The sequence below is a fragment of the Salmo salar genome, chromosome 16, assembly GCF_965601325.2.
Source record: "Salmo salar chromosome 16, fSalSal1, whole genome shotgun sequence".
NCBI classification, from domain to species: Eukaryota; Metazoa; Chordata; class Actinopteri; order Salmoniformes; family Salmonidae; genus Salmo; species Salmo salar.
This window is the reverse complement of record NC_138306.1, coordinates 6,602,885-6,621,481: the sequence shown is the minus strand read 5'-3', so window position 1 is coordinate 6,621,481 and position 18,597 is coordinate 6,602,885. Positions and strand designations below refer to the sequence as shown.

Here is an 18,597-nt window from a genome sequence, read left to right as displayed (position 1 = left end):
GCCACACCTACTTTGGCCGCCTTTCCTTCCAGCTCTCTGCTGACAATGACTGGAACGAATTGCAAAAATCACTGAAGGTGGAATCTTTTATCTCCCTCTCTAACTTTAAGCATCAGCTGTCAGAGCAGCTTACCGATCACTGTACCTGCACACAGCCTTTCTGTAAACAGCACACCCGACTACCTCATTCCCATATTGTTATTTGTTTATGTGTAACTGTTGTTTTGTTGTACTGCTTTGCTTTATCTTGGCCAGGTTGCAGTTGTAAATGAGAACATATTCTCAACTGGCCTACCTGGTTAAATAAAGGTGATTTTTTGATAATTTAAAAAAAAAATGGTGTGATTGTGGTAATGTACAGAAACTCAAGTAATTTTGTTCACCCGACCTAGAATACCTCACAATCCAATCCTGACTTTATTACCTCCCAAGAGAATTATCTTTGGTTATAGTCACAGCCATCTATATTCCCCCTCAAACCAATACCACACTGGACATTGTGCAAACTGGAAACCACATATCCTGGAGACAGCTTTTATTGTTGTTCAGGGATTTTAACAAAGCAAATTTAAGGAAAACGCTACCAAAGTTCTATCAACAAATTGACTGTAGAACCATTTTACTCATCCTTTCTATAAGTAGAATCTCAGACAGGAAGTACCTATACTAAGGTCTATTCAACACTGGCCTGACCAATCGGAATCCATGCTTCAAGATTGTTTTGATCACGGGGACTGGGATATGTTGCTATTGGACCAGGTCTCTCTTGGAAAAGAGATGTTCTCTCAATGAGAAAAACCTGTATAAATAAAGGTAAAAATAAAATAAAAAATAAAATATTTCCAGGTAGCCTCCGAGAATAACATCAACGTATACACTGATACGGTGACTGAGTTCATCAGGAAGAGTACAGCGGATGTTGTTCCCACTGTGACTATTAAAACCTACCCAAACCAGAAACCGTGGATAGATGGCAGCAGTCACACAAAACAAAGCGCGAACCACCGCATTTAACCATGGCAAGGTGACTAGGACCATGGTCAAATACAAACAGTGTAGTTATTCCCTCCGTATGGAAAACAGGCAAAATGTCAGTACAGAGACAAACTGGAGTCGCAATTCAACGGCTCAGATACGAGACGTATGTGGCAGTGTCTACAGACAATTATAGATTACAAAAGGGAAAACCAGCCACGTCGGGAACACCAATGTCTTGCTCCCGGACAAGCTAAACACAGTCTTTGCCCACTTTAAGGATAACACAGTGCCACCGATGCGGCCCACTCCCAAGGACTGTGGGCTCTCGTTCTCCGTGGCCAACGTGGGTAAGACATTTAAACGTGTTAACCCTCGCAAGGCTGCCGGCCCAGACGGCATCCCTAGCTGCGTCCTCAGAGCATGCGTAGACCAGCTGGCTGGAGTGTTTACGGACATATTCCATCTCTCCCTATCCCAGTCTGCTGTCCCCACTTGCTTCAAGACAGGTCTAAAGAAATATGACATGAAGAAAATGTAGTCCATTTCAGAAGAACAGAATACCATAACTTGAGTTGTCCTTATGTTAGGCCCTGATCTGGCTATGCCATATGGCTGATGGCTACACTAGTTAATTTAGACAATATTTGCTTAGAATGCAATGACACTCCTTTATAGTATGAAGAATACAATTTAACATTGCTAAATGAATTAGAAAGGATATCATCTCCAAACGATTTCCGAGTGACTGCGCACATGCGGCTATTCTGTGTTGAGTGTTTAACAAAGAAACAGGTCCTCCTGTATGCTTAATTTAGAGTTATTTATTCAACTTTAGGTGTTATACAAACATTAGGCTATATGTTTGGAATTTTAATACATTCTAAGGCTGCATGATGCGACTCATAAGGATTTGAAAAAAAGTCACAAGAAAGGCATGAGCTCTGCTTTATTTCTTGTACAGGCTGCACACACATCATCAGTCACTCATTCAAAATTTGACTAGCACTTCGTCTCATCGGGACTTGAAATTTTACGACGGCATCCCCCTTTTGGGGCGGTAATGTACCAATAAATAAATAAATAAATAAATACACATATATATATATATATATATATATATATATAAATAAATATATAGGGCTGAAAATAATAATTATAATTCCCTTCTCCCGGCTGCTAACTTGTTATGGATAGGGGGCAGTATTTTCACGGCCGGATAAAAAACGTACCCGATTTAATCTGATTATTACTCCTGCCCAGAAACTAGAATATGCATATAATTATTAGCTTTGGATAGAAAACACTCCAAAGTTTCTAAAACTGTTTGAATGGTGTCTGTGAGTATAACAGAACTCATTTGGCAGGCCAAAACCTGAGAAGATTCCAAACAGGAAGCGCCCTCTGACCATTTCTTGGCCTTCTTGATCATCTCTATCCAAAACAGGGGATCTCTGCTGTAACGTGACATTTTCTAACGCTCCCATAGGCTCTCAGAAGGCGCCAGAACGTTGAATGATGACTTTGCAGGCCATGGCTGAAAAACAGTAGCGCATTTGATAAGTGGTCGATCTGAGAACAATGAGACTGGTGCGCGCGTGCACGAGACAACTCCATGTTTTCATTTCCAGTCTTTGAACGAAAACAACGACTCCCGGTCGGAATATTATCGCTTTTTTACGAGAAAAATCGCATAAAAATTGATTTTAAACAGCGTTTGACATGGTTCGAAGTACGGTAATGGAATATTTTGAAATGTTTTGTCACGAAACGCGCCGGGCGCGTCACCCTTCGGATAGTGTCTTGAACGCACAACAAAACGCCGCTATTTGGATATAACTATGGATTATTTGGAACCAAACCAACATTTGTTATTGAAGTAGAAGTCCTGGGAGTGCATTCTGACGAAGAACAGCAAAGGTAATCCAATTTCTCTTATAGTAAATCTGCGTTTGGTGAGTACCAAACTTGGTGGGTGTCAAAATAGCCAGCCCGTGATGGCGAGCTATCTACTCAGAATATTGCAAAATGTGCTTTCACCGAAAAGCTATTTTAAAATCGGACACCGCGATTGCATAAGGAGTTCTGTATCTATAACTCTTAAAATAATTATGTTTTTTGTGAACGTTTATCGTGAGTAATTTAGTAAATTCACCGGAAGTGTTCGGTGGGAATGCTAGTTCTGAACGTCACATGCTAATGTAAAAAGCTGGTTTTTGATATAAATATGAACTTGATTGAACAAAACATGCATGTATTGTATAACATAATGTCCTAGGAGTGTCATCTGATGAAGATCATCAAAGGTTAGTGCTGCATTTAGCTGTGGTTTTGTTTTTTGTGACATTATATGCTAGCTTGAAAAATGGGTGTCTGATTATTTCTGTCTGGGTACTCTGCTGACATAATCTAATGTTTTGCTTTCGCTGTAAAGCCTTTTTGAAATCGGACAGTGTGGTTAGATAAAGGAGAGTCTTGTCTTTAAAATGGTGTAAAATAGATGTTTGAAAAATGGAAGTTTTCGGATTTGAGGAATTTGTATTTCGCGACACGCCAATCATTGGATATTGGAACAGGTGTTCCGCTAGCGAAACGTCTAGATGTAAGAGGCTAATTGCCGTGTGCCGACGCACCTCTCACTCACATGGCTCTCTCAGATATCTCAATTCTTATTAGCCACAAATGCAGTCACTTGATTGGGTCGTTCTCACAGGCATCTCAGCACCGAAGTAGGCTACAAGTGAAGACTGACACGTCGGGGACGCAACTGCACGTGTCCTTCTTATCAAATTCCGAGGTGAATATTTAAGATGTTAGAAGACCTATCCACATTTACTTTTCGTCAGCAAACATGAGCAGGCCTAACAAACAGCAAAAGCACTAGCCTATGTCAATCTACTATCCCCCATAGTAAAAAAGTTGACCTATTCTATTCTGTGCGAGAAATAAATATTCCAAACATACTCTGGGACAGTTATGGGATGCGATAGATACCAAATTAATACAGCCATTTTTTTTTAAATCAATGAGGCTGACGCAACAGATCAGAACATTTATCTTAAAGGTTTGATAAACTATTAAGCTATTTCTTAACATTATAAGCGCAGCAATGCGCATACAGCTGTAGGCTATACGGGTGAATGTTCCAAAATGCAATCAAATAGCGGTAAAACACCGTTCTCAAAAGTGACCGCAAATGTGATTATGCATGTAATACTTTATAATTAAAGGTGCATTTTTATGGTGAAAATGATCTTCTCTAAACTTGGCTCACACACCGCCTATGTATGTCAGTTAGGCTCTACACCGTAAAGCGTACTAATGTACTTAATTTTAAGAAGTTATTTGACCACTTTAGTGGCCTATGGGCTAGGTTACATGTGATGTGCAACTATGATTTGAAAAAGTAGCACAACAAAAATGCATGCACTGTTTCTTGCCTTACTGCACACTCTGGGCATCATTCACAAGTGATAATACATTCACAAGTGATAGGCTAATGTCACCCATCAGACTAACTATTCTTAATTTAATCTTGACTTTACATACACTAAATAATATATCAAATTTGTTTTGATTTAGAATGGACCACTATCAAGCACCTGTCTCAGAACGGTGGCAGGGGGAAAAAAATACATGTCATCTATGCACTTAAATAGCAAATGGAGGACACGTTCCATAGTGCATTTTCATGCCAGCCAGGTAGGCTATAGTCCTGTTGTAAAACAAAGCAAAGTGCTTAATATTAGGAAAGTTGAGAAATAAATATAGTAGGCCTAGCCTATAGACAGCTGATGGGATCCTCTTTTTAATAAAGGGCATCAAAACATTTCTTACGCTATTGCATAGCATATAGAAATGTTGTGCAACATGAATTCATGGACTCTCATGAAGTGTTTGATTGGATTTTTCATCACATTTGCATTGATGTCAGAGTGATTAAAGGGACAATAGAGAGCTGAGTAGCAGGCAGTTAGCGGGTTTGGTAGGCTACTAATGACCATCACCAGGATCAGAGCTTGGAGAACCCTAGTTACCGTGACTAAACGGTCACGTGGAATTTGACTGCGGTCATGACTCGTGACCGCTTGTGTGGCGGTAATACAGTCACCGTAACAGCCCTACTCACCATTCACTTAGAGTTATGTTTGCCATCTTTCAAAAGAAAACCTTCCCTAAACTTTTCTACAGTGTGTTGACACTGATTACATTTTTACAAATGTACTTCCTATATACGCACGCACACACAGACTTCTTCTACATGCTTTGAAGTTTTGAGGAAGAAGTGGGAATGGGTGAAAAAAGGGCCTCAAAATAAAATAATTTCCCTCGACATCACTGGAGCTTCAAAAATACTGTTTCTTATTAAGGACGCACACACACTTGGAGTGAGCGTTTCACTGCATGTGTGAGGAAGTGTCACGCTGTATTTGTAACAATAGAGAGTATTTAGGGAGTAGTGTTTCCTCAAACTGTACTGTGAACTCTCAGACAGAACCGGTCCCTGGTTACTTAACCAAACAGGAAGGGTGGCTTGACCTGAACCTGCTCTGTGTGTGTGTGTGTTTTTTTCCTGGGTTCCCTCCCCATCTCCCAACGGAGGGAGCCAGGGACTGATCTCCAGACCTGATACTGGAGAGAGGTAGGGCCACACAGGACGGGTTAAGAAGCCATGGCTGAGAAAAGGGAAGAAGGGATGAGGGGGCGTTTGGAGCGGACATGGAGGTCTGAATTAGAGGGGTACAGTGGGTGTGTGTGTGTTCGCTTGCGTGTAAGCGTAACAGATACAGAGTTGGGGGTTTCGTCTTTAGGAGATTATACATACAAAGCTGTGATTCTATACTGGAGCTCTGCTCAAATGAGCCCTGATGTAGGCAGAGAGGCAGGGGTCCTGAGTTAATAAGGGAAGTGGAGTAATGAGTGGATGTAATGACTGGAGGGCCTGGTACACAGAGGATATCATTAAAACAGCCATTTAATCACTCAGCCTGGACTGGATGCAGACCGGACTGGACCGCTTAGTCTACGTTCCAAATGGCACACTATTCCCTTTATAGTGTACTACTCTGGTCAAAAGTAGGGCACTGTAAAGGGAATAAGGTGCCATTTGGGAAGCAGACTTCATCTGATGGACTAAAAGGGAAAAAATGGATAAGTTTAGTTTACACTGAACTTCACTGCCAGCAACTTCTCAATACTCCCATTACATTAAATAGTTTCTCTGACACTTAATCTAGGTTTCTAACCAAAATGTAAATAGTCGTACATCCATCCTCCAAAAATCGGAGGAAAACATGTAGGCTAATGCTTTACAGTGTAGTACCATCAACCAAATTGGAGAAGATGGGATACAGGCTTACAAGTTCAAGGGTTGCTGCTAGCTTGTTTTCTGCTGAATTTGATTGTCGTTTTCAAGAGTAATTCCTCTAATGTAACACAGGAGCCTTTCAAGAGGAAGTTACTGGAACATAGCATTAATAAATGTCTTGGCATTCTCATTTGCTTTCCTAGCCCGTAATCGGCCGCATATTACGTAGGTACGGTAGCTCTACAGTGAGATATTTTTAGAACATGAACCAGACATAAACATCTCCCGACACGACTGACCCCACTGAGTATCCAAATCATATGGAGAGTTGTGTATATTTCTAGTCCTCATCCTTCAGCGTTACTGCAAACGTGCTCATTCAAAAACAGCCTCCTCTGAAGATCAGTATCAGATACAGGAGTGAGTGCTCATGGCGCAAGGGTGGTAAAGGACAGTCTCGTCCCGCCATGTGGAGTTGAATAAACAGCTATGGACAGGAGCCATCAAACTAAATCAGCCTCAATGGAGGTATGAACCTCGTGCCAGCGCCCAGCTCCATCCTCAGTCAAAGCACCAGCCACCCAGCGCCAGCTCTATCCCAAACACTATCCCCATGCCCAGCTGCAGACTTTCTGCCCCAACCACATCCCTAGTGTTAGCCACATCTCTATTCCCATCCCCAGCCCTGTACCCCGGCCACATCCCCATGCAAACCCAGCTCCATCCCCATGCATCTTGGTTTCCGTTTGGTCTGGTGAGTTTGGCTTGGTCCTCCACTGTACAGGGATGGGGATCAGACTGCATTTGGCTAAGGTCAATATAGATGTTACAAGCCAGTGCCTCTCCACACAACTGCTGCTGTAACCTGGTTAGGAAATGGCAGGGTAAGCATGTGTGCTATGTGTGCGTAAGCATGTTTGTAATGCCAAAAGAAGTACCCACACTGTGGGTGGCCCGCCAGAACCCTGCAGGGCAATTCCTGCCCTGGTTTAACGGGAACAGATAAGTGGTAGTGTAGTGCAGTGTGTGTGTGTGTGTGTGTGTGTGTGTGTGTGTGTGTGTGTGTGTGTGTGTGTGTGTGTGTGTGTGTGTGTGTATGTAGGGAAGGGCTGGGCAGGGCAGGCAGACTCAAATAGCAGGCCCTGTGTAGAGCATCACAACCTGAGCATCACAACCTGAGACGCTTAAGTCCTTCCTGCCAACTCATCCTCCCTCCCTGTGCTCTCTCTCTCTCCCCCAAATCAAAATGACATTTCCCAAGCCACCATATGCAGGCAATAGGGCTTCAGAGAGCCACTAATCCAGATGGAGGGAAAGGTTCAGGCCTAGGAGTCGGACTAGAGATAGCATTCTTGCACGGGTCAGTTCTTTGGAGTCACACCCGTCCCACGCCGGCCACATCAATTCCAAGCCCCACCTTATATCCGACATCAGGACTTGGGCTGCAAATTTGTACATTTTGCTGCCGACTAAATTTTGCTGCCGGTCAACAAACGGTTACATTTTTTCAAAATAGTAAAATGACGTGACCAACAGAAAAGTACTATTTGAGATCTGTATATAATGACGCGATGCTTATGTTTCCGCGCTAACAATGAAAGTCGGCTCTAGGCGGGAAGGCAGGCGACAAGCTTAGGCCCAAAACAAGCCCATAGAAACGTATTGGGCTTATTTTGGACAGATTTTAGCGAAAGAAAAACCTCTCACTTTGCCTCTTCCTCTCTGATACTATGCATGCATACACGGACCAGACATTTTTCATTAAGAGCTTACTGGGAACATGCAACAATAGCAAGCCTATCGTCTAACAGTTCAAAAGGCTATAGTCCATTGTTGAACATGCAACCTCTGTGATGAAGCAGCTAATAAAACATTTTCAAACATTTGCCAAAATGCAATTTGCGGAAAACACCGCTCTTAACCTAATGCGAACAGTTGTGACAGAGATAAAAATCTCTGTTAGACATGTAGAAAGAGGGGAAATCTAATGGTTGTTGCAATGATAGGTTGCTAATATGACTAGGATTGTAGCTTTGGCTTCTGGACAACAAAATGAAGTTGATATGAAAATCAATAGAACAGGAGAGAAATGCTGGTTAAATGGCATGAGGAAGTCTTTATAAAATAATTGCCTCCATGTTTCTACAGATGGATTTTTCGCAAGGCTACTTTGAAGCAAGGTAAGACATGCCTCATTATTTGAAGTAAAGTAAATCGTTCAGGTTTCAAACAATTCTACTGCCTCAAGCACACATTGCAAAGTGGTGGGTGACGCGCTGGTAGTCAATGCTAGGCAGGCTATAGCCTACACACCCGAATGGGAGGCGCGCTTTAATTACGAGTTGAAATTGAGAAATAAAAATAGCTCCTTTTAAAATCGTGGCCACCAAAGTTAACACGCGATTGCATTCAGAATTGTTATTTGTTGCGCAATGACTGAGCATGCAAAAGCAGGTTTCACTCCAGTAGCCAACAGACTTTGAGGAGCTACTCTCACACTGTCTGACAGGTGGTAGGCTATTCCACTCCTCAAACTAGGCTCTGTATGCTGTGTGTGTGTGTGTGTGTGTGTGTGTGTGTGTGTGTGTGTGTGTGTGTGTGTGTGTGTGTGGTGTGTGTGATAAATTAGATGCATGGCCTGTAACGAAAATACAAACGTGCCAATTGAATTCCACAAAATTATGCAAATGATCCTATAGACTGATAAGGATGACCGGTCAAATGTATTTTCAGCAGCTAACCGATTAACAGTTAGCATCCCTAAATCAGGACAGATTTTTCTACGCAACCTGACCCACCTGCATAGAATTGTTCCGAGAGCCGATCAGTGACCCGCCAAATAACAAATTTCATTAATTGTTTTTATGATTCCAGAGTAGTAGGCTATTATTCCCCTTTCTGCATGAATTAATTTGTCTACATGTCTATTCAACATTTGGATAAAAAGGCTAGTCAAACCTTTACCAGCGTACCGTTTTTAGACATATGGCCTGCATATGGTCTAAATGAACGAAAGCCTGAATTAACCTAACAATTAACTAATATTAAACTGAATTTACCTATCGTAAACAAATACCTGCTTGCACTTTTTACTGGCTGTATATCCATCTACCGGCTTTTTGTCCTTGTCCACAATGACACAAAAATCCTTCCAAACCAGGTGATTTTTTTGCCGGTCAACCGCTGGGAAGCGTTGGTATCCAACCCGATGCAGGACTCTACCACACAGCCAGCAGAGAATGACTAGCTAGCAGTTGAGTGTTGTTGGATAGTGGGACCTCTTATTACCTTCTCAATTTCCAGGGCTTTAGCTGCGATGGCTTGAGAGCGCCGTGTCTTGAAGTTGGCCTTCTGTGTCTGGTCGGTCTCATCCTTGGCCGGCACTGTGTTCTCCGGCTCCGCTAGCAGGGCTGGGGTGGGGTCAAGTTCCTCCTGGGAGGGTAAAGGTTAAAGCTAATGGGTTAGAGTGCCAGGCAGGACACAGCAGTTCAAATGGCTTAACTGATTCAGGTTTCAAATTCAAAGCATGTGAGGGCAACACTGATTAGAGTCAACGAGGTTGTTGCTGTCATTTTGTTTTTCAGCACATCAAAACGCTTTAATATGCATGCAGCATCTCAACAGTGATCTAGAATGTTTTTCCTTCAACATCTTTGATCAAAGACCGTCGACAGCTGAAGATGAAGGCCCACGCCCACCGACGTCAGCGCATCATACTGCATCATTTAGTGTTAAAAGGGAAATGAGACACAAAACATAACATCTCCGAGTGTCAATTTGAACAAGAGGAGGCCTTTTGTGACCGCGTTAGCATTGAAAACAAACAACTTTTGAAACGCCCATTACTTTTAGTTTACAGAATCCAGAAAGCTTTCATCCATGGCAAGGAAATGGGTCATGCATGGTGAACGCAGTCTTCATCTATCGTGACCTCATCAGACCACAAAAAGAGACAGGCCACTTAAGGTACATCAACTGTTCCTCTGCGATGTGGGTTCTAGAATGAATGACATGAACAGGGATTTGCAACAGATTCCATACACCATGACAGGGCAATGAATTGTGTTGATAAATTATGTATCCATAGGAAGGCATGTGAAATGTGATGGTCAATGTTGAAACGATGACACAAAAGAAAAATAGCCTGTATAGTAACGAATCGGACTTCAACTATGTATTGAGTCTCATGGAATTCCATAATCCAACCAAGTGACGTAAAACAGTTGTGCAGGTCTTAAGAGATTCTTCTACCTTTTAGGACTAGTATAACACTAGTAAAAGGGTATGCTACTACTATGACAGGTAGCCTATCGTTTTAATATAGGCCTAATGAATGAATGATCCTATCAACTGAGAGGCTGAGCCGAATCAGGAGCAGTGAGCTACGTCTGACAGTTACGCAGTCGTACCTTGATTGAGACAGCGCTGTGTGGAGAACCGTCTAGGGAGGCACTCTTTGTGTGGCCTAGCAACCTGGGCTTATCTGTGGAGTGAAGGAGAAGAGGAATGAAGAAAGAGACAGGGGGACAGAAGGAGAAAGAAAAAGGAGACGAAAAATATAGAAAACAGTCAAACAGAAACCCTCACAACTCATGCATACACAGTAAACTAAGAAGCATTGTAAAACAAAAAAGGAAACATTTAAGAAAAAGGAGGGCACTCAAAATAAAAATCAGGGCCACCAGGCGCAGTACAATTCCATTTAAATCCTCTCAGTATTAAAAAACACACTGGGGAACTACCACCACTTATTCTATATAGTCATCCACCGTGCAATCACTCATTGCACTCGTACAGTGAACAATGGATAGGACAAGTTGCTACGGGACTGACGACAAGCAGAGCCCAGACAAATCGCTGTTAATTTTACGAACTTGTTGGAATAGCTTGCACAATAGCGGTCGACAAGTTCAGCTGTGACTAAATTGAAATATTGTGCTCCGCCGGCTCCAATATGTCTATAAAAAAACAAATATGGCTGGGTGGAAATGTTTGTTTTTATTCCCATGGCGATGAGACTGAGCCAAGGTGAAATTAAAAACACACTTCTTCCAGGAAGTTTTATGAAAACAATTCCAAGTAACCCATGAAAAAGTTGTTTGTTGGTTCAAAATGCAGCAAAATTTGAAATTGATTGAGTGCTGGATTTCCTATGATACTATTAACAGATGATTCTTTGAATGAGAGATGTTTACTTAGGCAAAAATGTTTGTAGGCTGAATTTATAATAAAATTGATATTTGCCGTGTTAAAAGAACAGAGTAGCACAGACATAGAACTCTCTGTCTATGACAGACCAGGCCTTTGCATTTTGAGGAAAACCTGGTAACTTGGAATGACACTCACTCGCCAGACACACTGAATCTGTGGAGAAGAAACTAGGCTGCTGTTTAACTTAAATGATTAGTGACAGATGCTCATGAATTGCAAATCCAGAAGAGGAGCATCCAGAAGATTGTGTGTGTTCCATCAAAGAGAAACGTAATGACATTAGTTAAACAGCAGCAAAGGAATCTAAGCAGATTAAACATCAAACCTCACTAACGGGTAATGAATGAATGAAAGTCAGAAACAGAACCCTGCAAGACTGCGGATAAGAAGACTAATCCATATCAACAGTCAATGTATTAGAGCAGGGTATTTCTGCCAGCTTAAATTGGCTAATTGTTTTTTGTGTGTTATCAATCCAAAACAAAGAAAAGTTAGGATATATTGTATAGTCTAATCATTAGGGCCGGGAATTGCCAGGCACGTCACAATACGGTATTATCATGATACTCACGATTCTATATGTATTGCAATTCGAGACTGCAATTTCATTGCGATTTGATGTTCCAAATATATTGCTTACTATATAGTATGTCTGCTGCAGAGAGACAAGAGAACGTGAGAGAAAATTAGTTTTAAAATCAGTAATGGAAGTAAAAAAAAAAAAAAGAGCTAAAAACATGTCGGCTCACTATTTCATAAGAAGATGGAGAACAAGCTATAGGATGTTAGATACTAGAGGTGTTGCACAGGTTCAGCATACACAAACATTTTTTATTTTACAAATCGATACTTGAGTCAAAGTATCAATATAATATTTGACCAAAATAATATCGTAAACATATTCAGTTTATCCACCCCACTACTAATCACGAAAGCTAGACTATACTTCACCAAAAGATTGTGGACATCTGCTCTTCAAACATCTCATTCCAAAATCAAGGGCATTAATATGGAGTTGGTCCCCACTTTGCTGCTATAACACCCTCCACTCTTCTTGAAAGGCTTTCCCTTTCCACTAGATGTTGGAACACTGCTGCGAGGACTTCCTTCCATTCAGTCACAAGAGCATTAGTGATGCTGGGTCTTGTGTTGAAGTCGCTTCCAGAAGCAGTTTGGAACTTGGTAGTGAGTGTTGATTTTTACATGCTTCAGCACTTGGCGGTCTTGTTCTGTGAGCTTGTGTGGCCTACCACTTCATGGCTGATCCGTTGTTGCTCCTAGACGTTTCCACTTCACAATAACAGCACTTACAGTTGACCAGGGCAGCTCAAGCAGGGCATAAGTTTGCCGAACTGACTTGTTGGAAAGGTGGCATCCTATGACGGTGCCACATTGACAGTCACTGAGCTCTTCAGAAAGGCCATTCCACTGCCAATGTCCGTCTTTGGAGATTGCATGGCTGTGTGCTCGATTTTATACACCTGTCAGCAACGGGTGTGGCTGAAATAGCTGAATCCACTAATTTGTCCACATACTTTTGTATATATAGTGTAGAATAGTCTTCTTCAAGAGGTACTTGAAAAATACTATTTGGGAAGTAAAAACCTGAACCATAACCTATAGGCAGCAGGCTTTCGCTAAGCCATTGTACTCACTCAGAGACATCGTACAGGATTCTCACCTCACACTGTGTGGTGTGCATTCCTTATCGTCCCTCCCAAACGGTTTCTTTCTGTGCACTTTGATGTGTTGGCCTAGCCAAATTAGTGTTCCAGACAGGGGTGGAGGGACAACTGTTTTCTACGTGTTTTACTGCATCTTCAAAAGGGGATAGAATATGCAGCCCAAATACAGGGGTGGAGGGGGGGTTCTTCACACTAAACTGAAGGCTTCCTCTGTGCTCTCTTTACACAGTAGCATAATGGAGGAAAATAAGGGCTTTTAAAACCCCTCTGCAGTGATTATGAGAAAGGACTTCTTCAGTCAAAAAACAAAGTGTGAAATGGCTGCATTAGACATGGGGATATTTAAGGACACTCCCTGTTACTTTCCTTTATTCTCATACTATCCCAATATTCTTAATCTCAATCTTCCCACTTCAATTGAAGGTAGGCCTAACTTAACCTACGCAGATTCCCGGTTAATCCACACAGAGAAAAGGTAATAGGTGTCTTTTTACATACCCAGGCTGTCCATTGAGGTCAGAAGACCTCTATGACAAGGGAGACCTGGCAAGACCTGACTGAATCCTTTTGAAGCTCATAAAGAAAGTTAGGCTACAACATAACGGTATGCATGCTCCACTCAAAGGGGAAGGTAATGGGACAGGGAGTGAGTGCTGGTTTGATCTCGAAGACATCTGCTAGCTCAGTGCGCAAGCCAAGCAAAGGTTAGACCTTGAATCAAAAGCCAAATCACCTCAAAACAAGGCTATTCTTTTCCCAGCCTTAGAGAACCTGCGTGTGTGTGTGTGTAATTAAAAATGTTCCAGCACCTCCATTTAATACACACCTCCACTGAAAACAGATGCTCCTCTCAGAGTGGCCGGGCCTCTACATATTAGTTTTAGCATCACTTCAAAACGTGCCAATTTTCTTTTAGGAATATGAAGTGTAGACTTACCAGGCTCTCTGCCCTGGCTGTGAGGCTCTTCTTTATACCCTGGAGAGGGGCGAGAAAGAAAAAGGTCACCAAAATCACTGACAGCAGATACAAACACCAAGGTTACAGTATCCACACTAGTGGATGCACGTCCTTTACATTGCTTCATTCCAAGTGATATGCTAGAATGGACACTGGAACAGAGCCAGACTCTAAAGTGATTGATTAAATGTGATATTATTAAATCATTGACAGCTGAACTAAATGCCTCAGTAGAGAAACCAAAAGAAACTTAGGATGCTTCCCTATGTGACCTGGTCAAAATAAGTGCACTATATAGGGAATATGGTGCCATTTGGGTTGCAAAATTACTCTTCTGATGGTAGGGGATGCCCTTCTGGTCCCTGTCTGGGGAGTAGCTCCTTCTGCTGGTGTTGGACCCGGAGCGCATGAGAATGGAGCCTGTTATTGGTGGAGTATCCCTTCTAATGGGAGAGCGGTCCCGTAATCTAGTGTAGGTGCCCCCGGCAGGACTTGCAGGGTAGGGGCCCAGGACCCTCCGCCTGATACCCTCAGGGTTCTCCCTGAGAAAACAGAGAGAGCGAGAGAAGGGGATTCAAGGGCCCATTCATTCAGGTCCACTCAATGACAGAACTAAAGCCACGGCTCTACACATGATGAGCGCCTGGATTCTAATTACCTCTAAGTGTAGAGTGAAAGAAGAAAACCACTTGATATGAAAAAATGAAGTTGCTGGACTTAGAACAAAATAAGTAGTGCCTTGGATCTTGAAAAACAGTATACAACAACTGAAGTCACCGGGTCAGTCCATTGGTGCTTGGCACTTGGTCTATTAACTAAGTGCACTAGAAAGAATGGGCCAACCCTCGGCCAAAGTACATGAGGGCCTACCTCAGGTTGGGGTAGGCTGGAGACACGGTCCTCGAGAGAGGAGCTATCACTTGAACTCTGCTGCTGGGGTGGGAGCCCACTCTGCTGCTGTTCCTAAAATTTCTAAAATAAAATAGACTTTTGTAACACTTTACTTGACACCCTGCATCATAACCATGTCATAATATGTCAACAGCTGACATAACCTGTCATTGCTGGACTTGGAAGAAAATAAGTAATGCCTTTTATCTTGAAAAACGGTATACAACTGAAGTTGCCGTGTCATTCCACTTCTACATCCGCAATAATCTGCTAAACACATGTATGTAACCAATACAATTTGATAACACATTTAGACCGGTTGTGACATTGATTGCATTATTTTATGGCTGGTTAAGACACCTACATAAGAGTGTCAAAACCCACAAAACCACACCAGGCAAAACATTTCATTACACGATAGCCTACTTGTCAACAGTATGTTTGTTAAATAACGTTTTCTTAAATGGACCATATTACATTTACATTTTTACATTTAAGTCATTTAGCAGACGCTCTTATCCAGAGCGACTTACAAATTGGTGCATTCACCTTATGATATCCAGTGGAACAACCACTTTACAATAGTGCATCTAAATCTTTTAAGGGGGGGGGGGGTTAGAAGGATTACTTTATCCTATCCTAGGTATTCCTTAAAGAGGTGGGGTTTCAGGTGTCTCCGGAAGGTGGTGATTGACTCCGCTGTCCTGGCGTCGTGAGGGAGCTTGTTCCACCATTGGGGTGCCAGAGAAGCGAACAGTTTTGACTGGGCTGAGCGGGAACTGTGCTTCCTCAGAGGTAGGGGGGCCAGCAGGCCAGAGGTGGATGAACGCAGTGCCCTTGTTTGGGTGTAGGGCCTGATCAGAGCCTGAAGGTATGGAGGTGCCGTTCCCTTCACAGCTCCGTAGGCAATCACCATGGTCTTGTAGCGGATGCGAGCTTCAACTGGAAGCCAGTGGAGAAAGCGGAGGAGCGGGGTGACGTGAGAGAACTTGGGAAGGTTGAACACCAGACGGGCTGCGGCGTTCTGGATGAGTTATAGGGGTTTAATGGCACAGGCAGGGAGCCCAGCCAACAGCGAGTTGCAGTAATCCAGACGGGAGATGACAAGTGCCTGGATTAGGACCTGCGCCGCTTCCTGTGTGAGGCAGGGTCGTACTCTGCGAATGTTGTAGAGCATGAACCTACAGGATCGGGTCACCGCCTTGATGTTAGTGGAGAATGACAGGGTGTTGTCCAGGATCACGCCAAGGTTCTTAGCACTCTGGGAGGACACAAGGGAGTTGTCAACCGTGATGGCGAGATCATGGAACGGGCAGTCCTTCCCCGGGAGGAAGAGCAGCTCCGTCTTATATATTAAATCATCATTGTAATTGCGCATTGGGTTAGGTCAGACATGCCCCCAATCCAATGCTCTGTTGCTGATAAGTGTTGAACGCAGGAGCAGATTTCAGGTACAGGACAAGACACCCTCTTTTTGATTGATGACTGACATAAGGGCATGTATGTGATAGGCATATCTGGCTTATTTGACGAAATCTGTCATATTGCTTCATGACAGTGTCAAAGCGTATTTTCGTAGTCCACATAAAGTGACATAGGATGGTCATAATGCTTGACAGTGTCATAAAGTGTATTTTCTTAGTCCAAGTAGAGTGAAAGAATCGTCATAATGCTTCATGACAGTGTAATAAAGTATATTTTCTACAAGTTAATTAAAATATGATGAAAAAACATGACAAAAGAATTCATTACAACAACAACGGACTTAAGAAACAAACTTTCAAAACAAAAGGAAACTTAATGGCAGGGAAAAAATACATTTGAATAAATGTGGGTTTTGACACTTATGTAGGTGTCATCATCAGCCATAAAAAAATACATATGTAACAGCTGTAAATATACTGATCATGACAGTGTTATGACCATATTATGACAAGTTATTTGTATTTATTATGGTTCCCCATTCAGCTACTCTTCCTGGGGTTCGGCAAAATGAAGGTAGTTATACAATTTCAAAAACATTACAATACACTCATTACAGAATTCACAACACACAAAGTGTGTGCCTTGGCGGAGATCGTTGTGGGCTATACTCTGCCTTGTCTTAGGACGGTAAGTTGGTGGTTGGAGACATCCCTCTAGTGGTGTGGGGGCTGTGCTTTGGCAAAGTGGGTGGGGTTATATCCTGCCTGTTTGGCCCTGTCCGGGGGTATCATCGGATGGGGCCACAGTGTCTTCTGATCCCTCCTGTCTCAGCCTCCAGTATTTATGCTGCAGTAGTTTATGTGTCGGGGGGCTAGGGTCAGTCTGTTACATCTGGAGTATTTCTCTTGTCTTATCCAGTGTCCTGTGTGAATTTAAATATGCTCTCTCTAATTCTCTCTTTCTGTCTTTCTCTCGGAGGACCTGAGCCCTAGGACCATGCCTCAGGACTACCTGGTATGATGACTCCTTGCTGTCCCCAGTCCACCTGGCCGTGCTGCTGCTCCAGTTTCAACTGCTCTGCCTGCGGCTATGGAACCCTGACCTGTTCACCGGAGGTGCTTGTTGCACCCTCGACAACTACTATGATTATTATTATTTGACCATGCTGGTCCTTTATGAACATTTTAACATCTTGACCATGTTCTGTTATAATATCCACCCTGCACAGCCAGAAGAGGACTGGCCACCCCTCATAGCCTGGTTCCTCTCTAGGTTTCTTCCTAGGTTTTTGGCCTTTCTAGGGAGTTTTTCCTAGGGAGTTTTTCCTAGCCACCGTGCTTCTTTCACATGCATTGCTTGCTGTTTGGGGTTTTAGGCTGGGTTTCTGTACAGCACTTTGCGATATCAGCTGATGTACGAAGGGCTATATAAAGAAATTTGATTTGATTCTGGGCCACACTCCACTACCACATATTTACAACAAAATCCATGTGTACGTGAGTGTATAGTGTGTATGTTATCATGTGTGTGTATGCATGTGTCTGTGCCTATGTTTGTGTTGCTTCACAGTCCCCGCTGTTCCATAAGGTGTATTTTTATCCGTTTTTTTATCTGATTCTACTGCTTGCATCAGTTACCTGAAGTGGAATACAGTTCCGTGTAGTCATGGTTCTATGTAATAGTGTGCACCTATAAAAATCTGTTCTGAACTTGGGGACTGTGAAGAGACCTCTGGTGGCATGTCTTGTGGGGTATGAGTGAGTGTCTAATCTGTGTGCTAGTCGTTTAAAACAGACAACTCGGTGCTTTCAACATGTCAATACCTCTCACAAATACAAGTAGTGATGAAGTCAATCTCTCCTCTACTTTGGGCCAGGAGAGATTGACATGCATATTATTAATATTAGCTCTCTGTGTACATCCAAGGGCCAGCCGTGCTGCCCTGTTCTGAGCCAATTGCAATTTTCCTAAGTTCCTCTTTGTGGCACCTAACCACACGACTGAACAGTATTACAGGTGTGACAAAACTAGAGCCTGTAGGTCCTGCCTTGTTGATAGTGCAGTTCAGAAGGTAGAGCAGCGCATTATTATGGACAGACTTCTCCCCACTGTTGTATCAATATGTTATGACAGTTTACAATCCA

The 18,597-nt window shown here is 42.7% G+C and overlaps 1 protein-coding gene across 2 annotated transcripts in view; it reads right to left on the bottom strand.

The window, feature by feature from the left end:
* The window catches only part of LOC106573092 (periphilin-1), a 42,332-nt gene that overhangs the window by 7,964 nt on the left and 15,771 nt on the right, over positions 1-18,597 (bottom strand). The window contains exons 6-10 of one of the 2 annotated variants that reach the window (XM_014147786.3): positions 15,008-15,109; positions 14,468-14,679; positions 14,117-14,155; positions 10,693-10,766; positions 9,572-9,715 (exon numbers count right to left, since the gene is read on the bottom strand). In XM_014147786.3, the coding sequence (XP_014003261.2) occupies positions 9,572-9,715; positions 10,693-10,766; positions 14,117-14,155; positions 14,468-14,679; positions 15,008-15,109 (571 nt within the window). The remainder of the gene's footprint in view (positions 1-9,571; positions 9,716-10,692; positions 10,767-14,116; positions 14,156-14,467; positions 14,680-15,007; positions 15,110-18,597) is intronic. The other variant, XM_014147789.3, reaches the window with a different exon arrangement.